Source organism: Amborella trichopoda, chromosome 4 (genome assembly GCF_054954075.1).
Source record: "Amborella trichopoda isolate Santa Cruz 75 chromosome 4, AtrichopodaSantaCruz75HAP2 v2.0, whole genome shotgun sequence".
Classification (NCBI taxonomy): domain Eukaryota; kingdom Viridiplantae; phylum Streptophyta; class Magnoliopsida; order Amborellales; family Amborellaceae; genus Amborella; species Amborella trichopoda.
This window is the reverse complement of record NC_142339.1, coordinates 48,871,841-48,899,189: the sequence shown is the minus strand read 5'-3', so window position 1 is coordinate 48,899,189 and position 27,349 is coordinate 48,871,841. Positions and strand designations below refer to the sequence as shown.

General features: G+C 32.8%; 1 protein-coding gene across 6 annotated transcripts in view; it reads left to right on the top strand.

Moving 5' to 3' along the window:
- The window catches only part of LOC18431011 (Adenine nucleotide alpha hydrolases-like superfamily protein), a 42,561-nt gene extending 22,633 nt beyond the window's left edge, over positions 1 to 19,928 (top strand). For 4 of the 6 annotated variants that reach the window (XR_016054638.1, XR_016054637.1, XM_011623863.3 and 1 more), the window contains one exon: positions 19,602 to 19,928. Coding sequence is in view for 3 of the 6 variants with exons in the window: in XM_011623863.3 (XP_011622165.1) it covers positions 19,602 to 19,686 (85 nt within the window). In the remaining 3 variants the exon portion in view is untranslated. Of the gene's footprint in view, positions 1 to 5,404; positions 5,738 to 5,781; positions 5,912 to 19,601 lie in introns of those variants that run through there. The other 2 variants (XR_002280405.2, XM_020665328.2) reach the window with 2 other exon arrangements.
- The last annotated feature ends 7,421 nt before the right edge of the window (positions 19,929 to 27,349 follow it).

Here is a 27,349-nt window from a genome sequence, read left to right as displayed (position 1 = left end):
TGTGTTTCAGTTATACTATCTGTTTACCTATAATCATGCAATTTAAGATTCTGTTCAATGTTAAAATAGGAGAACATAGTTATGCTCAGTGGATTGTTTTAGATATTTCACTATTTCCTCTAATAGGAATAGTTCTATTCATCCTTAACTATTATAGGATTTTACAAGAAATAATTAAATACAACAGTTTGATATTTACCTACCTATTATAAGAAAAAATTTCAAGAAAAGATCTAAGTCAAATAGTATAAACAATAACAATAATCGAAAGCTGACAGTACTGTAGATCCAGGCCGAAGTTGGTATCAGAGCCATACAGTAAAACTGTCATAGTTACAACAGTAGAACTGTTCAACAGTGAAACTGTGTAAACAGTTAAACTGTCAAAACAGGAAACCTGTTCTTTTTACCACAATAAGTAGTAAGAGATAGAAGTTACATCTTGACTAGCGAAACTAAGTTAAATTTACATCCTAGAAAGTTGGTCCGAGAGTTAAGGCAAGAGACAAGTGAACGCCTATTGCAAAGTACCGCCAAGGCCAGGAAGAGCCGCTTAGGGAAAACGTTGGGCCACTGAATATCCAGATTGTCATTATCCGCAACCTACGGATGGCAAATTTAATAAGGAATCTAACTAGTAAAAATGCAACTTCATCTCAAACACTTAGAGTAAAAAACAAGGAACAAATAGTTATAGATGACATTGAACATAATATTCAAAATTGGAACATACCTAAAGTACCAATTGATGACATTTATAATAAAGGATCATTCAGATTCAAGATGGGTTATGCCATCAAGACTGTAGAAGAAAGTTTGTCAGTCACTCAAAACCAGGAAAACTTTCATCTACTGTCAAAGAAAATAATTGAAAAACATAATTACAAATATTTACATATTGGATTAATTCAAATAGCCGTAAAACCTTTGACCCGATTAGGGTTGAACACTTCTGTGCTTGTATGCTTAAGAGATACAAGACACAAAATATTCACAGACTCGCTACTTGGCATGGTCGAATCCAGCCTTTATAGTGGTCCTATATATTTTAACTGTTTTCCAAATTTTTCTGTTTCTTTGACTGACCCAAATATACTAGATATATTAACAATTAATTTAAAAACACATGGATTTCATATGACCCAAGGATCTCAAAAATTAAGCAATAGTAAATGGATTTACTGGTTGGTTACGAGGATGGTGGGATTTTTATGTAGATGATGAAATCAAACACAGAATCCTCAATAATACTAAACAATGGACAGCCAGAAATGAATAAAACTAAGAAATATTATATACAGAAAGTGATGCTGTCAATACTCTAATATATACCATCACACTCCACTTTGTAGGAAGTACAGCTTTACTTGCAGCAAGATCGGAAGACTTGTTATCTAATTTAAGCTGTCCTACCTTATCTCATTATAAGTGGTATAAAGATGTATTTTTCTCACGCCTATTAATAAGAGAAGATTGTAAGCTAGACCACTGGAAAGAAAAATTTATAGCTGGTCTACCATACTTGTTTGCTGAAAAAGTCAAGGAAAGATTAAGAAAAAAACATAATGGAATCATTGTCTATTCATCTTATACTCTCGGAGAACTCTCCGCAGAAATATGTGCTGAAGGTCTAGCCTTGTGCACAGATATGAAATTAAAAAGACAATTAGATAAGCAAAAGATCACTAAGAGAAAAGAGCTTGGTGACTTCTGTGAACAATTCGGATATTACCTTGATAAAAACAATATGCCTGACAAGCTCTATAAGAAAAAGAAAAAATACAAAAAAGAAAAATATAAATCCAAAAATAAGGATAAAGACAAAAAGTACTATAAAAAATCTAAAAGAAAACTAATCAAAATTTTTTTTCCCAATACAAAGAAAAAGAGAAAATTACCAGTCTGTTATAAGTGTGGTAAAATAGGACATTATAAACACCAGTGTAAATTAAAAAAGAAAATAGAATCTTTAAATATAGATGAATCAATAAAATCTCAAATATATAATATCTTTGATTATGAATCTTCATCTACCACCTCATCTGATTCTTATATTGATCACATACAAGACGAGGATCTCATGTGGACAGACTCCTCTGACTCCACTGATGTTTCAGCAACACAATCATCCAGCTCAAAAGATGGAGATTGTAGTTGTCCAATACCAACACATAATGTACACACACTCACGCAAGAAGATAATTTTATTCTAGATATTATTGATAAAATAGTTGATCCAGATGAAAAAAGATCTGTTATTACTCAATTCATTAATATTACAAAAAATAAAGCAAAATCAATTCCTCTTAATAAAACCCCTAATGAATATAACTTTGCTTCAATAATGAAAAGAGTAAGTGATCAACACACTTCTCAACAAAAAGAGCCGACCATTTCAGATCTGAAACAAGAAATTAAAGAAATAAAAACTGAAATAGTTCAATTAAAAACTATAATTAAATCATTAGAATTACAACAAATGTCTCAACAAGAATCAGACACAGATGAAATAGATTTTGATGAATTAATGAAAGTTAATCCATCATCAGATATTCCTGAATCCTCATAAGCCAGAGAAATACCTCCTCCTTCTGTGAATTTAATAAATCAAATAGTAGTGCAAAAATGGTTTGTCTATGTTAAAATAATTGTTGCTTCAGATTATAGTTTTGAAACAGCAGCCTTAATAGATTCCGGAGCTGACTTAAACTGTATCAATGAAGGACTTGTACCGTCAAAATATTTTGACAAAACTACTCAAATACTAAATACAGCAGATGGAAGTAGATTATTTATTAAATATAAATTATCTAATGCTTTTGTTTGTAATAATCACCAATGCATAGAAACACCATTCATAATGGTAAAAGGATTAAGCCAAGCAGTAATACTTGGAATACCATTTCTTACTTTGCTATATCCTTTAACAATAAACGAAACTGGAATATCTTCAATCATTCAAAATATTCCAGTACAATTTAATTTTATACATAAACCAAAATTGAAAGAACTCAATAGTGTCAAGAGTCAATTACAAAACAAAGAAAAATTTCTTTGTATTCGCAAACAGGAAATTAAATATAAGCTGATTGAAGAACAATTACAAACTTCTTCAATACAACAAAAGATTCAAACATTATATATATATATATATATATATGTGGAAAAAGATGGGATTAGCCCACTAGCTCATATGACCATATGAGCCCCGATCTGAAGATCACAGATATCTGGTAGTATTTGAATTTTATTTTTTTTTCTATAAATCCAAATCACTTGAAATTTTAGGCCCGTGTTCATCAAAAATATGTAAATCTTCGAAAAAATATATAAAAAAATATTTTACATGAAATAAATTGACCAAAATACCGTCAAAAAGTTTCGGGCGTATTTTGGTCTTTTTGTGGATAATTTTTTTATATTTTTATTAGGTGCGGCTTAATGAGAAGAACATACACCTAAAATTTCAAATGATTTGGATCTATAGAAAATAAAATAAAATTCAAGAACTACCGGACATTCGTGATCGTCAGATTCAATCTTGGATGTTGGGCTCATATGTTTATATGAGCTAGTGGGCTAATCCCATCTTTTCCTTTTATATATATATATATATATATATATATATATATATATATATATATATATATATATATATATATATATATATATATATGAAACAGACAAATAAAACAGTAACCTTATAATAGATCATAGAAAAACAATACAGTAACAGTCAAAATGATAACAGAGTAGATTTAGACAGAAAGCATACTCACATTCGGCAAATACGGAGACTGGTAAAGAGCGTTAACTGTTCTGGGGTATAAGCAGGAACATCGTCCCAAAAACAATCACACATAGCACACTTTTACTAAGTCAGATGGCGTGATACACCACCAGATATACAGAGAGATTACAAAGAATCTTATACAGAGAGTAGAGAGCCGAGAGCAGAACAGAGAGCAGAGAGCAGAGAGCAGAACAGAGAGTAGAGCAGAGAGGTTAAGTCAACTCCAGGATGCCTGAATGGGTCGAGGTCCTTCCCTTTTATAGACTTTTCAGACTTTAAATGTTTGGAATCTGCTACAGTGATGGTCGGTGGCTGCAGTAACCCCACTCGTGAGGAATCTGCTACAGTGACTGTCGGTGGCTACAGTAATCGCACTCGTGAGGAATCTGCTACAGTTTGTAGGTGATGGTGATATTATTTTATCGGTGATAATGACCGGTTGCTTTTGTCAGTAGTGTACAGTGACTGTCGGTGGCTACAGTAACCGCACTCATGAGGAATCTGCTACAATTTGTCGATGATGGTGATATTATTTTGTCGGTAATGATGACGGGTTGCTTTTTTTACTCTTTTGGGTTATGCTTGCCCCCCAAAATTTCTTCATTTTGAAGGAAATTTGATACCATAACAATTGTCTTCATTTAGGGGAGTATAGTCTTCAGGGTCTTCACTTTGGGTAGACATGTTGTCATCTGTGACTTCAAGAGCTTCCCAGATTTTGAGCTTAAGCTCGTCTTTGGTCATGGATGGGTGTTGGTGCTGAAGAAGGGTTACATAATAGGAAATATCTATTTTTGGAGGTGGAGAAGGGGATATGGATTTCATTTTGATATTATTAGGAGTTAAGGAGTCATTTTTGTAACTATCCCACCATTTAATGGCTATTTGGCAGTGTAATTATGGGATATAATCGTAACGGTCCATGCTAATGAGATCTGATATTCCCATTTTAGAATCCATGGGATTTGATAAGGGCTATAAAATATGAAAGTTTCTTTTTGAACTTTTCTTATTAAAATAAGAGAATTTTCTCTGAGAAATTTGGAGTTCTGTTGGAAGTATCTGGTCTGTGGATCCCCATATGGAGAACCAATTTTTAAACCAGTTGGGGAAATCATTTGGGTCAGTTATTTTAAACTGTATGTACCAACTGTGGGAATTTTTCATATTTTGGTACGCGAAGACTTCATCCCAAGCCTTCATATATTCATCATAATGGTAGGATCTAATTTTAAATCCTTTTGTTTTGAGAATTCTGGGTTTTAAAGGGTCCAGTCCCCATTCTTTGTAGGTAATGATCTTTTTAATTTGAAATTTTGAATAAGCTATTTCGTTGTCATTGTTTCTTGAGTGATGGACTATAAAAATTGATTCAGTTTCTATGAGAATACACTCATACCGTTCTCTGATTTTTCCATTATTTGGATGCATATGGTGCCTGAGGTATAAGGCAGCTATCTCAGTCGGATGTTTGGATTGATGTTCATTTTCAATGACCAGCAATGGAATATAAGATATGTTTAGATATATTGATTTTGCACTAGGAGTTTGAGTGCATATTGGATTTTGAGAGGGGGACAGGTCAATGTCCTGAATTTGTTTTCTTATTAGGGACTTCGATGTTGAAGGGTATGCCAGTGATAAGCCTGAGCTAGGAACTATGTCCACGGCTTGATTTCGAGATTGCTTGCCTTGTTTGTCTTCCCTGCAGAAATTCTCGAGTCAAGAAGTCAGGAAGATAATTATGTTTACCATTAATATGTTCAATAGTAAATTCGAAAGCAGAAAGAATACCTTGCCATCTTGCAAAAATTTGTTTAGACACGAGATTTTAAACGTCTTTCTGGAGGATGTCTTTAGCTTCTTTGCAATCTGTCTTTAAAATGAATGATTGATTAAGTAAATCACTTTGGAATTTAGTAATGGCATGGACTATTGCAAGTATTTCTTTTTTGACTGTGGAATAATTCTGCTGAGCGGGGTTTCAGGTTTTGGATGTAAACCGAACCAATTGTTCTTGATTATTCACCTTTTGTTTGAGGATAGCACCAAAACCTTGTTCCGAAGCATCTGTTTCAACTATTTTGAAAGCTGAAGGACTAGAAAGTGCTAGACATGGTAATTCTTTGGCTTTAATCTTAATCTTTTTCACAGCATGAGTGTGTTCATCCTTCCTTGTTGGAGGATTCTTTTTCAACCTTTAAAATAGAGGTCATGCATTAATTGCTAAATCTTTGTAAAAATCCAAAATATAATTTAGGCAGCCAAAGAATCTATGTAATTCCGTCTTACCTAAGATTATATCAAAGAATTTGGACGCAAATTCGATTGCCCTGTCAATTGGAATAATTTTCCCGTGAAAAATATTATGCCCAAGAAATCTAATTTTTGTTTGGAAAAGATTTATTTTGCTTTGATAAAACTGTTTGAATGCTTCCAATGCTGCTCAATTGTTTCTGAAAAGACAAGCACATTGTCAATATAGACAATCATAAATTTAGTACAGGGATTAAAGATTTCATTCACTATGTTTTGAAATTCAGATGGTGCGTTCTTTAATTCAAATGATATAACATTCCATTCAAACTGCCCAAATGGGACATTAAAGGCAGTTTTATATTTACCTTCTTCGGCAATTTGAATGTGCCAGTAACCGAATTTAAGGTCAAATTTGGAAAATATACAAGTATTGACTAGTCTATCCAAGAGATCCCTTTTATTGGGAATTGGATATCTAATCCATCTTAAGATTTTATTAAGAGGTTTATAATTGATCACTAATCTAGGAGTTCCTCTTTCAATTTCAGAGGCCTTTTTTACATAAAAGGTCGAACAGCTTCATGGCGACGAGCTTTTTCTGATAAGCTTTTTCTCTAATACGTCTTGTATTTCTTTTTTGCAAATTTCAAGCAATCTATTATTCATTTGAATGGGTCTAGCTTTTGGTAGGGATTTTGCTTTCTCTGAAGTCTGGTTCATAAGGTAGTTTTACTATGTGTTGCTTTCTATCCCAAAAGGCATTAGGGATATCAGCACATATTTCTTTTTCCATATTCATTTTAAGAATTTTTATTTTGTTTCGTGTCTCAGGAAGAGACACTTTCTCTTCTATATTTTTATATTTTATTTCCTCTTTTAAGTGATATAAAAAATTTTCTTTGGAAGAAATTGTGTCTTTGATTTTGTTAATCTCATGGACTCTGGGCTTTTCAATAAAGGTAAATTTAACTTTATGCCCTTTAATGTCAGCTTCTATCCCTGTATCATCTATCTCTATTGGATAGAGCATGTTTAGAAATGGAGTCCCTAAGATAACAGGTTGACTTAAACCTTTGACCATTATGAATGGAAAGTTGAAGCAAGCACCATTATTACAGATTGCAGTGTCTGTTAACTTATAGTTTATGAGCGTTTTGCTACCATCTGCAGTATTAATAATTTGAGTAGTTTTACTAAAATATTTGGTTGGTACCAATCCTTCATTGATACAATTTAAATCTGCTCCTGAATCTATTAGGGCAGTAGTTTGGAAGTTGTATTCTTTTTGCGCTACTATTGTAATATTAGTAAACCATTTTTGAGTTATTATTTTGTCTAACAAATTTATATATTCACAGGTTTGAATCTTTTCTATTATATTCATACTAGTTTTAGAAGTTTCCTGTTTTGGAAGGGTATCTTCAACTTCTGGTGGTATGGGGATATTATGCTCAGTTATCAATTGATCAAATTCTTCTTCTATATTTCTTTCTTCATTTGTTTCTTGGGTTAGGTTTTGAGCTAGTTCTAAAGGTTGAACTCTTGACTTTAGAGGGATTAACTCATTTCTGACTTCATTTATCTCATATTTTAACTCAGATATTGAAGGTTTTTTTTCTTTATGGGCTTTATTTTGTACCCTTTTTAGAATGTCTTGAAAACTATAATCTTCTTTTGTAGGGACAAGAGAAGAGTTAGGTTTTCTTGACAGGGTTTTTGACATATTGATATATTTTATTAAAGTTTCTTTTCTAACTTCAGGGTCTATTATTTTGTCAATGAGGTCTATAATTAGATATTCTTCTTTTGTGAGGGTATTGATATTCAAACCATTCATATCTATTATTGCTTTATAATAATTACATTGGCAATCATCTTTTTCTTTTTTTGTGTCTTTTTCCGAGTCTGAATCGGAGCTACTAAACATTATATCTTCATCATTGATTTCTCCAATTAGCATTTCTTCATCTGATTCAAAAGAGTCTGAAATTTCAGTTTCTATTTGGAGTATCTCAAATAGTTGTTTTTTTATATGGTTGTCTAATTCTAAAGAATAAATTTTCTTTTGGACCCTGCATTTGTTTTTATAATGGCCAACCTTGCCACAGTTGTACCAAACATGAATCTTCCTCTTTCCTTTGTTTTTGAACGATGGTTCGTCGTTTTAAGAATTTTTTAGAGAATTTATCTCTGGTCTTTTGGTAAGGTCTAAATTTCCTTTTCTTGACTATCTCATATTTTATTTTGTAAAAAGGTTTTGAAGGGGGTAAACTGTTGAATCCGAATTGTTCACAAAAATCTCCTTACTCTTTTCTCCTCGTTATTCTTTGTTTATCTAATAGTCTTTTAAGCTGGAGGTCTGTACACAATGCGAGCCCCTCAGTACAAATTTCTCCGGATAATTTGCCTAGGGTATACAAAGAATAAGGAATGAGTCCCCCATGTTTGTTCTTGAGTCTAGTTTTTACCTTTTCGGCAAAGAGATGTGGTAAACCAGCAATAAACTTTTCTTTCCAATGATCTGATTTACTGTCTTCTCTTGACAGAAGTCGTGAGAAGAATACATCCTTGTACCATTTGTAATGTGAGAGTATTGGACACCTCAGATTGGATAATAAATCTTCAGATCTTACTGCTAGTAAAGCAGTACTTCCCACAAAATGAAGGGTTATAGTATATATTAATGTATTAACTGCATCCCCTTCATGCACTATATTTTCTTGGCTATCTTCGCGATTGACTATCCATTGTTTTGTAGCATTTAATATTTGATTTTTGGAATCTTCATCCATATGAAAGTCCCACCAACCTCTTAGCCAGCCATTGAATCCACAAATTATTGCCTTGGCTATCTCGTGATCCTGATTTCCACTTGCCTTGCAGGCAGTGGCGTACATAGTCATGTGTTTCATGAGATTTAGGATTTGGTTTTCTGCCATGCCATCAATATTTCAGTTTACTATGGATTTTCCCGAGTAAAAAACTGAGGGTGATATTAAATCTTCTTCTACCCGTAGATCTACTGAGGTAGGTCTAGGATAGTACATTCGAGTTTGGGATACCGGTCTCACCTTTTTACCATAATCAATCCTATTTATTTCTGAGCTTTCAGTTTTAAAAGCTTTTTCCATTTCTTCAATCTCTTCATCTAGTGCCTTTTTCAGGACCTGAACATCTCTCTTTTGGGTCTTAGAGATTTGAGCCTTATCATTAATATTCAAATTTTTCCATCTTTTGACCAATTCATCAATTAATTCACTATTCTCCTTTTTTTTCTTTATTCTTTGTAGGCTAAATTTTCTTGTTTCAATAGTTGGAGGAGGTTTGAATAAGACGGCTTCTTTTTTCTTTTCTAAGCTTCTGGGTTTAGGAATTGGTTTCAATTTGCTTATGGTATTTTCTATCCGGGTGGTTTGTCTTCCTATTGTTTGGAGAAAAGTGTTTGTATAATTGTTTTGTTCAATAATATGAGGTATTCCATCAATTTTTGCCATACTTCGATCACTTTCTTTGGGTCCTAGTTTTAGGGGTGACGCTTTAATCTCAACATTTTCTCCTAACTTTCCCGCAGTGAGTCTGATACTGACATCAGGAGGATGTGTAGACTCAATCGTCTCACCTTTAGAGGTTTGGAAAGTTTGGAAAGAATTTTCTACCACATTTACCTCGAACTTTGGGATTGTAATATTATAATCCTTTGCTATATATTTTAACCATTTGAAGAATTTTACAGTTGCCTTTTGTTTTATCATAATCTTGTTGAATTTGAAGTGAAAGGCATCTCTTAGAGGCTCTTTAAATTCTTTGAAAAACCTTTCCCTTATTAACCCGTTTTCTTCAGAGTAAAAGTCTTTTTTAATTCATTCTTTGTCAATTACAAATTTTTCTTTTTGAATTACATTGACATCAAAATCTAGATCTGAGGGAGTTGGTTCTTGTTCTTCTATTTCAGAAGAACCTGGGGTTTCAACCTTGTATACTGGTTGTTGAACTTGGTTAGAGTTTCTATTTAATCTTTTTATGACAGTCCGTCCATGAGAAGGTAATCTTTCATGTTCTGATTGTGGGATTGAAGAAGTCGAACTTCTTGGAGGATCCTTGAGACTGGATTCAGCTATTCTTAGTGTGGTTTTCTTGGAGGATGGAAATCTAATTTCTATTTTCCCATCAGAATATTCAATTATTTGTTCCGAATCTTTGTTTTCTGGAGGTTTAATTTGGGCTTCTGATTGCAAAGACCATCTTTCAGGTAATTTTACCGTGAGCATGCAATAGATTTGGATATTACAAGGTTTGATTTTTCCATATTTGTTTGGAAAAATATTGTTTGACCCTTAGAGTCCATTTGTCTTGCATTTGGACATAAGGTATTCATTACCTTGTAACATAGTACGTGTAAACAACCGTGAAGAGATAATAATAGATAACATAGAAAAACAAATTCAAAATTGGAACATACCTAATGTGTCTGTTTCAGATATATATAGTAAAGGTACTTTTGAATTTAAGACTAGTTTTTCTGTTAAAACTATAGAATAAAGTATTTCTGTAATGGAAACCCAGGATAAATTCCAACTACTTTCTCTAAGGATGATTGAAGATCATAAGAGAAAGGAATACAAATATTTACATATTGGTCTTGTTCAAATAGCTGTAAAATCTTTAACTAGAACAGGACTAAACAATTATGTCCTACTCTGTTTAAGGGACAACAGACATAAGCGATTCACTGATTCCTTGCTTGGAATAGTAAAATTGAGTCTCTGTAATGGGCCTATTTACTTCAACTGTTTTCCAAACCCATTTGAGTAGGACCCCAAATGATTACCATTAAATTTTTGACACTGATCTTTAAAAAAGTTATGACAATGGTGTGGGACTTGGGTGAATGGGTTTTTTAGAGATCTGTGTTAAAATTTAATGGTGATTTTTTGGGGTCCTACTCACAGGGGTGTGGGAGGGTCTCATAGTATCATTATTCATATATATATATATATATATATATATATATATATATATCATATCATATCAACATTTGAGCCCAACAATCTGGACTGATCTGACGGTCATGACTTCTTTTCGTATTTTAATTTTTTTCTACAGATCCAATTAACTTGAAATTTTAGGCGTGCATTCTTTACAATTGGAGAATCTATTAAAAACATCAAAAAAATAATTTATAATAAATAAATTGACTAAAATACCTCCAAAAGTTTTAGGGGTATTTTGGTCAATTTATTTTTTGATAATTATTTTTAAATATTTTTATTACATGTGCTTTAATGAGAATAACATACACTTAAAATTCATGTAATTTAGATTTGTAGAAAAAAAATTAAAATTCAAACACAAAATGAAGTCATGACCGTCAGATCGACCCAGATTCAATCTGGGCTGTTTGGCTCATAGGGCCAACAGAGATAGACTTGCAATAATGAATACTAACATTAATAAAGGAAAGAGCAAAATGGACATTGTCTCATCACCATCATCAGGAAAACCTATAATAAATTATCCAGGAACCCCAAACCAGCTCATAAAAAGACAAGCCCAAGAACTTGTCTCCTCTTCTAGCCCAATAAAGATTCCTACATCAGAAAAGTCATTGTTTATAGAAACTACTTTTTTAACTGATATTATAATAAAAGATGAACACTGGGATTTGGATCCAGTAAACATTGCCAATATATATCTGATCAATAATTTGAATCTCTCTAATGGTAATAAAACAAGGGAATGGTACGAAGCGATTCTCCTAGAAATAGGTTCTATCACTTTAGTACATTTTTATCAAAGAAATACAAATATAGTTTGCTTATTCAAAATTCCAAATAAGAAAAGTAATATCTTATAAAGAATGGGGCTTAGATCCCATAAGAAGTAGAAAGTTACATGCACCATAGTTTAATAATAAGTTCTACAAATATTATGAATATATAGATGCCTGGCATAAGGTTTTCTCCCTCCAAAATAGTAATAATTCACATACCTGGTTCATATAGATGAAATTGCCAATAGTAGAAAAATTTCCTAATTGGTTTAGGAATTGGTTCCAGATCTGGGGATCCGGGACAGAGATTCTTCCTCTTAAACTACAAACTTCTCAAGATAAGTTTGCAGAGTTTAATAATAAAGACCCTCAAATAGATCACGATATATATTTCATGGCAATATACCAAATTCTCTGGATTATGAAATGGACTTTTGCAATATCCGATAATTTACCAATGATTGGAAATACATCCCAAAACTAGGAAAGAAAATATATATTAAATAGTGGGACGTCTATGAGAACAAGCTCATTGATCCTAAGAATATTAAATTGAGAAAATTATCAACCCAGGCACCAGAAGACAGCCCGAATAGTTTTTCCGAATATATTAATAAAATGAAGAGACAGAACCATAAAGCAACAAAAGAAGAATTAAAAAAGCAGTTGCGTCAAACGTTCGAAGAAAAAGGGGAAGCGATGTCAACCTCGTCACAAAATGATGAAGACTATGCGGTTGAAAATGAGGACTGCGAATTGATGCAACCAGCAATTGAATTTTCTCAGTAAAACCCCAATAATACTCAAATATCCAGCCCGAATAAGCTGCTTTCAGTAAGAAGAAAAGCCCAATGATCCTCAAATATCCAGCCCGATGAATAAGTTGCTATTGGTCATCATCAGAATTATTAAAGCCACCTGCCACTAGATGCCAGTTGTCCCTAGCTGGCCGACACTTCGAAGCCACTTTGACAAAAAGAGATTCGCAAGTACTGTTCCCAGATACCCACTAGCTAATACGACAAAGCCACCGACGACTATAGTCCAACTTTTACTGTTTGGAGATTCTACCGACAAGACACTGTTCAAGCCTGTAGCCAAATCGAAATACTGGGCCACCACTTTTTGATAAATCAAACTACTGTTTCAGCCTTTAGGTGACACGGACCTATGAACAAGAATTAATACCTCTTTGAGATCTGATGCCTATAAATAGGGGACGCCTAGCATAAGATCATCATCCGAAGAAGGAGTCTTCTCACTGTTCTCTTTCATCTACTCTCTTCCTAGCCTCTTCTCTAATTCTCATCTCTTTCTAAAACTCTGCTCAGGAGCCTAAGTTCAAAACTTTAGAGCACTTCTTTCTCAGCTTGACACTCTACTCCAAGCTCGGGTGATATTCTAAACGTTCTGATAAATTATATCTCTGTTTGAACCCCCTCTAGTTCTCTTTAAATAGTTTTGAGCCTTCTAGTTCTTCTTTTCATATTCTTAATCCAGTAATCATCCAGTCTCATCATTTCATTCTTACTCTTTCTTTATTAATACTGTAAATCCGGTGGTGTATCATTAGCCACTCAAAAAATTGAGTGAATGTGTGATTGTAATATCAATAGTTTGCCAACTTACTGTCCTGAGGAGTGGAAGCTCTTCACCAGTTTCTGTATATGTAATATGTACGTTCTTTCTGCAAGTTCTTTATTGCAATCTGCGGGTACTTCTTTAATATGCAAATAAAGTTTGTATTCAGTATTAAGATTAGAGATATTACTTATACGAATTGGATTGTGCTTGATATTTCTCCTTTCTCCTTATTTATCCTGATAACTGTACTTGTTTATCTTGGATATGTTAGATTTTTTATTTAATATTTGTTAAAATATTTAATATCTGTAAAAAATAGATCTTGGTTGTTTGTTGGTATCAGAGCCATTGAATTATCAGTAGTACACTGAGAGATGATTATAATATCCTAAAGGTTAATAACTTAATAAAATTTACCATAGTCCATCGCCGAGGTAGGATTAGACAATGTTAAGCAAGGTAATTCCTTGGCCTTATTTTTTATTTTTCTTACTGCCATAGTATGCTCATCCGTCCACTTGGGTGGATTCTTTTTTAGCCTTTTAAATAAAGGTTTAGCATCAATGCTAGATTTTCATAGAAATTCGAAATAAAGTTCAGACAACCTAGAAATCTTTGGAGTTCTGTTTTATTTAGAATAATATCAGGAAATTTATTTGCAATTTCTAGTGCTCTATCAATTGGGATAATACTTCCTTGGAAAATATTGTGACCTAGGAATTTGATTTTTGTTTGGCAAAGACTGATTTTCTTAGCTGAGACTACCAAACCAGAAGCTTTAACCATATTTATAAATACATTTATGTGTTTAAAATGTTGCTCAATGCTTTCTGAGAAAATCAATACATCATCTATATAAACAATCATGAATTTCATATAAGGGTTCAAAATATCATTTATTATATTTTGGAATTCCGAATGAGCGTTTTTTAGCCCAAAAGGCATTACGTTCCATTCATATTGTCCGAAGGGGACATTAAAAGCAGTCTTATATCTGTCTTTTTCAGTTATCTGTATTCGCCAATAGCCTGATTTTAAGTCAAACTTAGAGAATATACAAGCATCCACAAGTCTATCAAGTAAATCTTTTTTATTAGGTATTGGATATCTAATCCACTTGAGTACCTGGTTCAACGGCTTATAATTTATTATTAGTCTTGGTGCTCTTCGCTCTTTTTCCGAAGCCTTCTCGACATAAAAAGCTGAACAACTTCACGGAGATGAGCTTTTCCTGATTAACTTTTTCTAGAGTAATTCATCAATCTCTTTTTTGCGTACTTCAAGAAGTCTTGGATTCATTTGGATAGACCTTGCTTTAGTTGGTATTTTATTTTCATTAAATCCTTCTATATAGGGCAGACTTACTATGTGTCTTTTCCTGTTCCAAAAGGCGTTTGGTAGATCTGCACAAATTTCTTCTTCTATTTTCTTTTTGATATTTTCAATACTCTTTTTATTCTCTAGTAAAGAAAGCTTTTCATTTGTTATCTTATATTTTACTTCTTCTTTGAGATGACATAAGAATCTCTTTTTATTTTCTATAATTTGCTTAATGTTGTTGACCTCTCTGAATTTTGGCTTATCTACAAATTCAAATTTTACACTATGACCTTCTATGTTTGATTCTATTCCTGTACTATCTATTTTCAAAGGATATAAAAGATTTAAGAAAGGAGTGCCTAGTATAACAGCTTGGCTTAACCTTTTACCATAATGAAGGGCATTTCATAGCAATTACCATTGTTACATATTGCAGCATTAGACAACTTATACTTAATTATTAGTCTACTACCATCTGCTGTATTGAGTATTTGAGTTGTTTTGCTGAAATATTTAGTAGGAACTAGTCCTTCATTTATACAATTAAGGTCTGCTCCTGAATCTATTAATGCTTAGGATTGAAAGCTGTATTCATTTTGCACTATTATTCTTAATAAAGTGAACCATTTCTGAGTAATAACTTTATCTAATACGTTTACATAATTATTATCTTGTATAGGTTTATCAGCCAAATTAGAAGATTTTGAGGTTTCTATTATTGGAGGTATAGGGGTTTTATGGTTCCTTAAGAGACTATCAAATTCCAATTCTTCGTTTGTATCATCCTCAGAAAAGTCAGCAGACATTTCTAATATTCTTATTCTATTCTTAAGATGTACTTCAGATTTTACCTCATTAATTTCTTGTTTTAACTCAGAAATGGATGGTTCCTTATGGACCATATCTTTTTTATTAATTCTTTTAAGTATTTCTGCTAGACTATATTCTTCTTGTGTTTTTACCAAAGGGGCTGGCTTCTTTTTTGTTTTAGCTACTTGTATGTAGTGTTAGGCCTTCTCTTTTGGCTTTTGAGTCAGCTATCTTATCTATTAAATCTATGATCAAATTTTCTTCATCTGTGAGGGTATCAAGACTCTTGCAAAAACATTCTTCCATTTCTTCATCTAAATCTGAGCTACTTAATATTAAATTTTCATCTTCTAATCTTCCGACAAGAGGCTCAGTATCAGAGCTTGAAGTATTATCTTCTGATTCCTCTTCCATTTGGAGTATATCATATATCTGACTTCTGATCTCTTCTTCAAGCGGTAGGGCATTGATTTTCCTTTTGATTTTGCATTTGTTCTTGTAAGGTCCTACTTTCCCACAGTTATAACATACTGGAATCTTTCTCTTTCCTTTTTTAAAATTGGTTTTTGGGACAAACTTTCTAGTAAATTTATCCTTAAGATCTCTCTTCTAGATTTATCCTTTTTATTTTTATTTTTTCTTTTATAAGGTTTAACAGATGAAGGTACCGTATTATAGCCAAATTGCTCGCAAAAGTCTCCTAGTTCTCTCTTTGCCCCTCATTCTCTGCTTATCGAGTTGCCTTTTTAACTTTAAATCAGTACGACATTTTGCACAAATTTCTGCAGATAGTTCTCCTAAAGTATAAAGGGAGTGTGTGATTATTCCTCCATTCTTATTCTTCAATCTATTTTTCACCTTTTCAGCAAACAGATAAGGTAATTCTGCTATAAATTTTTCCTTCCAATGATCTGCACTACTGTCTTCCCTGGACAGAAGGCGAGAAAAGAAAACGTCCTTATACCATTTGTAGTGAGATAATGTCGGCCATCTTAAATTAGATAATAGATCTTCCGATCTAGCATCTAATAAGGAAGTACTTCCTACAAAATGGAGGGTTATTGTATAGATAAGTGTATTAGCTGCATCATTTTCGCTATGAGGTATTTCTTGATTATATTCATTTTTTACAGTCCACTGCGTTGTAGCGTTTAATATTTGTTGTTTAGAAGCTTCACTCATGTGGAAATCCCTTCATCCTCTTAACCATCCTGTAAACCCACAGACAATGGCTTTGGCTACTTCTTGGTCATGATTTTGAGCTATCTTGCAAGCAATAGCATACATGGTTATATGCTTCATGGTATCTAATATTTGATGGTCAGACATACCATCGATATTCCGATTGACGATCGTTCTTTCCGAGTAGGATACAATACTTGAAATTAAATCTTCTTCAAACTGTATATCTACTGGGGTTGGCCTAGTATGGTACATTCTTGATTGGGCAGTAGGCCTCCATTTCCTTTCATAATCTATCCTATTAATATTTGAATCGTCTTCTTTGAAGTTTTCCTCTATTTTGAATATTTCATCATTGTTTATTGAATCTTCTTGAAGCACCATGGCTTCTGATTCAACTACTATCCCTTTCCCTTTTTTATCTTTTATACTTAACTGGTATAGTCTTTTTATCAGTTCATCAACTAATTCTTTGTATTCTTCTTTCTTCTTTATTCCTTTTAGGCTGAATCTTTCTTCATTTATCTTTGGAGGAGGTTTGAATAGTATTGCCTTCTTTTTATCTGGTACTTCTCCTTGAGATTTTCCTATTATGTTTTCTATTTTGGTAGTCTGTTTACCAATAGACTGTAAACAAAGGTTTGTATAGTTGTTTTGTTCTATTATATGTGGGATCATCTCTATTTTATGGCCATGCTCATTAGGGGCCAGCTTATAAGGAGAGGCTTTTGTTTTAGGCTTATCTTTTAATTTTCCTTTTAGTTGGAGATTTTTCCTTGGGGATGTATACTTTGTATTTCTTCTCCATCTGTCGTATAGAAGGTTTGGTATTGATTTTTTAATGTATTTAACTCAAAGGTGGGGTTAGGAATATTTTTCTCTTTAAGAGTCGATTTCAACCAGATCAAATAATTGAATATCCAGATGGAAATATTGAAATCCAATTCATTTATAGCCGAAGAGCAAGATTGAATTTTTCTGAAGATATAATAAAACCTCCAAAACGAATGCCTGCACCTTCCAGACATTCTACTTCATCAATACAGGATAAGCCCTTAATACAAGGGTTAACAAGAACAAATAGTAACATTAACGTACCCGTATGCAAGGCTTATGATCCTAGTCCATCAGGGAGTGAACCAACATTCTCTGACCTTGACTTTAATATCCTGACTCTCCAGAAAGAAGAAAAGGTCAAAGTAGACATAGAATTATTAAAAAATGATTGTCTTTCTGAAACTAATAAAGGGATAAGAGAATAGTATCTATCAAAATTCTCATAAGAATTGTTAGACGCCTTTCATAAAAGATACAATAAGTTTATAAATTGAGATTAGCCCACTAGCTCATATGAACATATGAGCCCAACTGCCCAAATTGAATATGGGCTAATCTGACAATCATATATTTTAATTTTAATTTATTTTTTTTACGAATCCAAATAACTTGAAATTTTAGGTATGTATTCTTCAAAAGTAGAAGAATCTAACAAAAATATCAAAAAAATAATTTGCAACTTTCGTGTTTGAATTTTAATTTTATTTTTTTTACGAATCCAAATAACTTGAAATTTTAGGTATGTGTTCATAAAAAATAGAAGAACATAATAAAAATATCAAAAAATAAATTTGCAAGAAATAAATGAATCAAAATACCCTTGAAACGTTTTGGAGGTATTTTGGTCAATTTATTTTTTGTGAATTATTTTTTAAATATTTTTATTAGGTCCAACTTGATGAGAAGAATGGGCGTCTAAAATTTACTGTTATTTGGATTTGTATAAAAAAAATTAAAACTCAACATAAAATAAAGTCGTGACTATCAAATCAGCCCATATTCAATCTGTGAACTGTTAGGTTCATATATTCATATGAGCTAGTGGGTTAATCTCAGCATTTTTCATATATAAAATACATTTATATATTATTTTATTTATATATAATATCATATGATACATAAATAGATATTATTGTATTTACAGGTTCAACTAGATGGAATTATTCGGGCCTAAAGGATTAGGGTTTTGAAATTCTGCTTCGATAGGTGAAAATGTGATTGAAATAAGAGGAAATTAGTTTTTTATTAATGAGAAAGAGAAGTGTTGGAAATATATTAAGATTAGGATTAGAGTTTTGAAGCCCAAGCAAAAATGTTACCAGAAAACAAGGCATCATGAGCCATTTAGATTTATATCTATAGAGACCAATTAATTTGTATCTATAAGACCAATTAATAACCATTGAGATTTATATCTATAGAGACCAATTAATAGAGCACAATAGTTTTCATTTTTGTTTGCTGAATATTGATAGTGACTTATGGCTAACATTCTAATACATACAAATCCCTTTACCTCTTCAGCATTGATTTTCCTTAGATTTATATTTTTTAATTGTGAGTTGTGAACCAAACATCATTAGTGAAGCATTTGATCAATATGTGTTTTTTATTTATGATCCAAAAACCATTAATGAAGCATTCTGTCGGAAAGAAAAGCCAATGGCTATAAAACTGAGGTAGTCATAAAGTTGATGGTGGATGCTTGAATGGTTAAAATCAAGTCGGTTAAAATCATTCTCCCAATATTGAGCACAAAATGGAAATTTCTTTCAACATTTGAGCGAGTGAAAAACGGTTTATTTCCACATTTGAGTGAGTGAAAAATGGTTTGGCACAACTATGGATTAGCAATCACAAGACGAATGAGTATTGTGCTCTTATTGCTTGTTGTGCAGCAATTTACTGTGCTATTATTGCTTGTTGTGCAGTAATTAAGAATCACATGATTATTGTTTGTTGTGCAGTAATTAAGAATTACATGATTATATAAAAGAAGTTTTTTTCACAAGGATCTAAAAATTTATTGATTTTTGGTTTTTGAAGGATGTTTTTGGGAAGCGTAAGCAACTACTGCATCAATAGCGTAAGTTGTCCAGTGATCATCATTAAAGAAAATTCTACTTCTTAACTTCATTTGTCCCTGCCCCTTCATGTGTGTGATCTTCTTTTTTATCACTGAATTGATTTGTATGATTTGAACTTCAATATTCATTTTTCATAATATGCAGTATGCAATGCACAATCTCATGCATGATTGCGTAACCTATCTCAAGTTTATAGCTATTGGATGATTGTGATTGGTTAAATCAAATGTATCAATGAGCTTGTTTGGAATTGTGCTTTATAAATATAATTTGGATGAGAAATAAATTGTTATTGGATTGTACTCTACTCTTATGAATAGGTGACAACTGAACTTATGGTAGAATTAAATCTAAATTTCTGTAATATTCTGATCTATAAATTCTTGATTTTATTCAAATGGAAACTGACCCGTCATATGGACAGATATTAATGGATATATTTAATAGCAAAACGTTCTATGCTTTCTTTATAGCATCAAACTTATATACTTCCCCATAATAGACGGTTGAGATAGCCCCTCTACACTATTTTATTTTCAATGTTTTTTCTACAAACTATTTTGATACCAAATTTTGGGTGTCACTCGTCTCTTAAACTCGTACTTGTAAAAATATAAAACTAATATTCTCAATAAAATCAAATGACCAAAATACCTTCAAAGGGTATATTGGTTATTATATTTTATTGAAAAAAAAATTTTAATATTTTTTTAGGTGCGCTCTATTGAGAAGATGGTATATACCAAATTTTATATTCATACAATTTTTTCAAAAAATAAAAAATAAAATAACATACTCTAAAGCGTCGGATCCAGATCAAACGATACGTGGCTCACTTGATCTAAATTGGAAGGCAGATGAGAGAAGTATGTATCTTTTATACTTATAGAAACCTTTATTATATTGACGGTCCACATAAGACTCTAATTGTATTTTGGTACTCGTTTTTATGTTTTTAATACATTTCATATTCCTAGTCAATAAACTAATACTGTAAAAGGAAAAACACGTGTGCCCCCAAATGGGAGGCCCTCGAACCCCAAAGTTTATAAAATAGGGGGCGGTTTGTATAAACACACTTTCAAATAGTGTTGAAAAATGTGATTTCAAAAGTACCCTTTTATTTTTCAATATTCCCTGTGGCCCAGATTACTTTCCCTTATATTTTTAATCTGTTGGCTCAGATTATCCATATTTACCTCAATAAATAATGGAAGGGTAACAGGATAGAGAGAGAAAGGGAGAGGTTTATGGGTCAAGAGAGACGCAAGGTTAATGGGATAGAGAGAGAAAAGGAGATGTTCATGGGTTAGAGAGAGAAAGTGAGAAGGGTATCAGGTTGGAGAGAGAGGAGGGTCATGGGTAGAGAGAGAAAGGGGGGCTTGTAGTGTAGAGAGAGAAAGGGCGAAGGTTCATAAGAGAGTTTTTCGATTGTTTAAATATTGGAGTTTTTTTTTTTTCTTATTAGAAAATAGCATGTTTTAAAAGAAATGTCAATTGTTCGATCTAAATTGAAAATTGTCATGCCCATTTTAGATCCTGTAAGATATCGGGATCCGCCCAAGGCTCCGTAAAACCAGCCGGTTGGAACCGATACGTATTAATTCTCTAACAGAAGGACTAGATTAGAACGGATTTAAAATTTGATTATTTTTTATTTTATAGAGGGGGCCCACCCTTCACGCCCATCTCCTTCTAATAGGTGGTTTTTAATTTTTCATAAATTTAATAGAGGGGCCATATTAACTCGTCAAAGTGAGAGAACGCTTGTAACTTTTACGCAAGGCTTTTATTTTTAATTTTTTAATTTTTTAATTTTTTAATTTTTATTTAAGGGAGCCTCGCGTGTGCACCTACATCCTCTTGTTGCTCAACAATGTAGGATAGACGCTTCCATGCTTTTATACCATCACGTTCACTCAACGAACATTGAATCTAGTAAATGAAATTGAGCTTAATAAGAAAATCGAGCCACTCAAGCCCATGATTTAAGTAATGAAATTGAGCCTAATAAGAAAATCGAGCGACCACATGTACTCAAGCCATTCGAATCAAAGCACACCGAAACAAAATTTAGCCCAATATGAATCTTAGAGTGGTGATGGGAAATGAAAAGAAACTTTTTTAAAAAAGCACTACAATTTTTTTTAAAAGGTAGTTTTTAGGTTTTTCAAATAAAAAAAAAAGGTATTGAATTATAGTTTTTCATTATTTTACAAAAAATGTGTAAATATTAAGGACCTGTTTTTTGCTAGTGTTTGTTGTTCATTAATTTCACTTCATAGTCAACAATTCATTTTCAATATCTCAGTTATCTAAAGAAATAAATAATTATGTGACAATAAAAATCCAATTTGACACTGGAATTATTTGTTGTGCCATCAAAATGTAAACAATATATTCTTGTGACATTTTAAATTTGGGCATGTATGCTATGCTGGCTTGTGAGCATATAATTTATATCTTCTCTCTCAGTTAGACTAGAGGATTTTTTCAAATATAAAATTTTAGAAATCACCTAAATATCAAAAGATGATTGTTCTAAAAAAAAAGTTGAAATTTGAGTTGTCTAACACGTAAATCTCACTTTCTAAAAATTAAACGGTTTTTATTCAATATTAAGATTATTTTCTTCATTGTGTGGATGGATGGTGCAATTAGATAAAAAATTTATTGATTATAATCTATGAGTAGAAGAGGTTATGTCCCCAAAATTTTCAGGTTCTAAAATTAATTCTAAGTAGGATTTACCCAAAAGAGTAAATGGGCCATATCCTTTGAAAGAGGTAGAATATCTTTTGGCTTAATAGCAATTAATATTCCCTCTCTCTCTCTCTTTCATTATACACCTCTCTCCCTCTTTCACTCTACTCATTGTTTTTTAGTCCCACATTGAAATTTTCCAGAGAGTTAGGGGGGTTATTCTAAATATGATGAGGAATAGGGGGGATACAAATATGAGCTGGTCACACACAGGTGTGTGCTCCAGGCAAGCGTGTAGGGGTGCTTTCCCCACAGCGGAGGGTGGGCTACCATCTATGCAATTTATATGAATTATAAAATTTTGAAGAAAATAAAAAAAATATAAAGATTATTGTATGGGGATGGGCCCAACCACCTCTCTCTTTAATAAAGAAATTTAAAATATTTTTTTACGATGTCTGGTTGGCCAATTCTGTCAGAGAACCAACCTAAGCTATGAGCTAGCCAGTTCCCAATATTTTAGGAGATTCGAATCGGCCTGATCGATTCTGGTTTTAAATTGATACGTTTTGATTCGGATCAGCGATATTTAAAACACTGGTTATAATTTTATATCATAAAGGCTAATTAAGTTAGGAAATTCTAGTTCATAAGTTTATGCTCTAAAAGTCCACACACACACCACACACATACACATATATATATTCTACATGTATTGAGCTACAATTGTGGGGTGGACATGTGACATTAAAATAAAAAGAGATCATATTTATAGAGAGCATGTAGGCTAGGTAATTTTCGAAAAGGGATAAAGAGAATCGAGGGTGTAAAGAATAGGTTTTATAGGATACCTATTAGACCAACTTTATTTTATGAGATGAAATGTTGGGCGGTTAGAAAACAACATATCCATAGGATGAATGTAACTGAGATGAAGATGTTGAGATGGATGAGTGGCAAGACAAGAGTAAATAGAATTTGAAATGAATAATTCATAAGAACTTATGTGTGGCAACAATAGGTAATAAGATGAGAGAAAGTAGACTTAGGTGGACTGGTCATATACAATGCAGACCCATTATAATATTTATTAGGAGATGAGAGTTAGTTCAAGTAGAAGGCTCACAAAGGACAACGGGTAGGCCCAAAAAGACATGGTTAGAAGTATCGAGAAAAGATATAGGAGCTTATTACCTCACTAAGGGTATACCCCTTGATAGAGTGAAATGATAGACCAAGATTCAAGTAGCCAACCCTAAATAGTTGGAAAAAGACTAAACTTAATGCATATGACAATCTACATAGTAAATTGGGAACGATAAAAGGTGAAACATATGCTTTCAAATTAACAAAAATAAGAGAAAAAATGTAGGGATTTGTACATATTAAATGTAGTATGAGTGATAATTAAAAGATCTTGGTGAGGGATGAAGAGGTCAATGAGGAGTGGAGAGTTCATTTTTAAGAATTATTAAATGATGAACATAATAAGAATACAGTAGTAGAAGGAACCGTTGGCATGAATGAGAGTAGAGGTCATATATATTCGTAAGTTTAGGATATCAGAAGTGAAAGAAGCTTTGAAGATGATAAAGATATAAAAGGCCTTAGGACCAGATGGTATCCGATAGAAGTTTGGAAGTACACGGTGGAGATTGGCATTGACTGGGTGACCAAGCTGTTCAACAGGAGTTGTGGCAGAGAGTGATTGAGCAACGACTAAGGCATGAAATAAGTGTATAAGAAAACTAATTCAGTTTTATGCCAGGGGGTCAACAATTGTGCTTATTTTTCTATTAAGGCAATTGATTGAGAAGTTTAGGGCGAAGGGAAAAGACCTCCTCCTCATGTTCTTTATTGATCTAGAGAAAACTTATGATATAGTACCTTGAGATTGATTTTGGTGAGTATTGTAAGAGAAATGAACATTCAAATACTAAATCAACTTGGTAAGAGATATGTACAAGGGAGCGCTAACTAGTGTGTGAACAACTACTGGAGAAACAAATAAGTTTTCAATGACAATAGGTCTACATCAAGGGTCAGTATTGAGCCCAGAGCTCTTTGTCTTAGTAATGGACAACTTAACCATATACCTACAAGATGAGGTACCGTAGTGTAAGTTCTTCACGGACGACATAATTTTGATCAATGAGACCTGAATCGGCATCAACACAAAGTTAAAACATTTGAGGGATGTTCTAGAATCTAAATGTTTTAAAATTAACAGAACTAAGATAGAGTATATGGAATGCAAGTTTAATAATAATAAGAGTAGAGACGAGGAAATAGTTAAGATTGACGGTCAAGAAATACCAAAAAGAGAGCATTTCGATATCTTGGGTCAATAATCTAGGAAAATAGAGTGATGGAGGATGATATTACACATAGAATTAGAGCTGGGTGAGTGAAGTGGAGATGTGCAACTGGAATTTTAAGTGATTGCCGCATACCAATGAAGCTGAAAGGGAAGTTCTATAAGACAGTTGTGAGACCAGCATTGTTGGGGCGGAATATTGTGTAGCTAAGATGAGAACTTTGAGAAGAAGGAGTGGCAATGTAAGAAGGGATAGAATTCGAAAGGATCACATTTGGGAGAACTTAGGTGCGGCTCCAATAAGTTATAAGATGAGATAAAGTAAACTTAGGTAGGTTAGGTGTGCAGCGCATACTTAATACAGCTCTTGTTAGGAGGTGCAAGTTGGTTCAAGTAGAAGCTTAAGAGGGCCCAAAAGAATATTATTGGAAGTAGTGAGAAAAGATATCTGAACTTATGGCCTTACTAAGGGCATGGCCTTTGATAGAGCAAGATCGTAAACCAGAATTCATGTAGCCAACCTCAAATAGTTGGGAAAAGGCTATGATGATGATGATAATGATTATAATTACAATTACAAAAATTATGTAATTATATATTATTGTAATTTAAAATAATTTATTTTATTATTATTGTTATTGTTGTTGTTGTTGTTGTTGTCTGTTGTACACATGATTATATAATAATAATTACGTAGTATTACTTAATTTATTCTATGAGTATTAAATATATTATGATTGAGTCAATTACAATTACGCTAATAGCATGTCCACATTACTTCATTTGCTATATCAAATTTTATTATTAAAAAACTCATATAAATAACTTACTCATTTTGTCAAACCAATGTGCAATATTCAATAACATAAAGAGAGATCTATAATCGTATTTTCTTATTAATATTGTTTCTTATTATATTCTTATGAACATCACGTTATGGGCACGGCATTTTAAAAACACATGCAAAGCAAGTACCGCTCACTAGTTCTTAATCAAACTTTATGCTCAACAATATGCCACAATGCATGGTGATTTACAAAACAATGCACTATTTCTCATGGTTGTTAAAATTTCAAAATGGATGATTGGCCTAAGCCATTCCAATGTTTAGCATTCGGTCCCACATTGTTAATCATCAAAGACAGTATAGATGTCTCCTAGTTGTAGCGTATATCATGCACCCATGTTAGATAGAACTCTTTCAAATAAATAGATTGATGGGAAACGTGAACCAGGGCGCATTTGTTTCTTATGGAGGCACTTTTCAAGGGCCTTGCAAAAGTTCGTCTAGTGAGAGAGCTTTTTCATTGGTATGAGAGTTTTTATTATGTAAAAGTATATACATAAACTATTTACTTCTAGGAGGTCGTAATCACTTTGGTCTCTCACCTTCAAATTGTGTAGTTTTAAGTATTATTGACTAAACTCAGAGCTCGAAAACTTTTTTTGTTAAACTTTGTGACTCATCCCAAGTCTTTTAATTTGACATCTAATAGCTATGAGTAACTCTGAGCTCCTTATAACAAACATAAATGGTTTTATAGGATACCATCTCCTTTTTTGAGCCAAGGTTGTATGAAGCATTATCTCGCAATAGTACATAGAGCTCAGGAAACGGCATAGAAAGTACTTCCGACAGCCACAATAACTATTAGTTTGCTGAAGAAAACATTGGAAAACAATAGTCCAGTAGGAAAAAACTTTCTCAGGGGATCCTCCTTTCCCTCCAAACAAACACATGCAATATAAAATCCTGATTATTTGCAAAACCATTCATAGATAATGACCTCACAATTAGAAATCAGGCTTGGGTCAAGCTAGTAGAGGCCGGGTTTTCATAGCTTGGTGTCTCAAGTTCATTCCTATATAACCTTGTCAAAAAAGATAAGGACCTCACAGTTGCAAAAAGAAGAACGTGTGGGTCCATCTCACAAAGAAAGGACAAAGTACCCGTGATATGCTAGAGAGAGCCAAGGAAACACATAACATCATGTCTCTACTCCGAATCTGATCATAACCAGCCAAAGCCATTCACGGGCACACCATGATACTCTTCCAATAATATCCCTCCCTCCTTGATGCTTCTGGACCTTTGGATTGCAATTCGATGAATTTTGGTTTTTAGTAGAATAAAAAGGTTATCAATCAATTGGACTTCCCCATAATTTTTTGATTGAGAACTCATCAAGCAATTTGATATGGACTCTGCCAAATTACTCTAAATTTTGGCATTCCCACCAGAGTCTCGTCTGTGGTTCGAAAAAGTAAACAAAAGAGCTTTTGGTTCGAAAGAGGGGAAAAAAACGTAAAAATAAAATAACAATCCACGAAGCAAGAAAAAAGAAACAAACACCAACAAAAAGAGACAACCAACTATAACGCAAAGATATATGTGGTTCAGCAACGTGCATACGTCTACGGGGATACGAGAGCTTCTTAACTGACAATAGAGAATAAGGTTACCACAGCTCTCTTCCTCACACCTCTCTTTTCTTGCTAACTGCAAATAAATCTATGTTTTTCCTTAACCCTAAAAGAACCTCAATCTCTTTTTCTAAAGTTGGTGTATACCTCTTTCTCTCTCTGCCTTTGATCGTAAAATTAGTAATTTTTAGCTAAACATTGAGTTCACAACTTTGGGTAAGGCAACTGATTTTTGGGTAAAGTATTACAATTCTAACATTGCT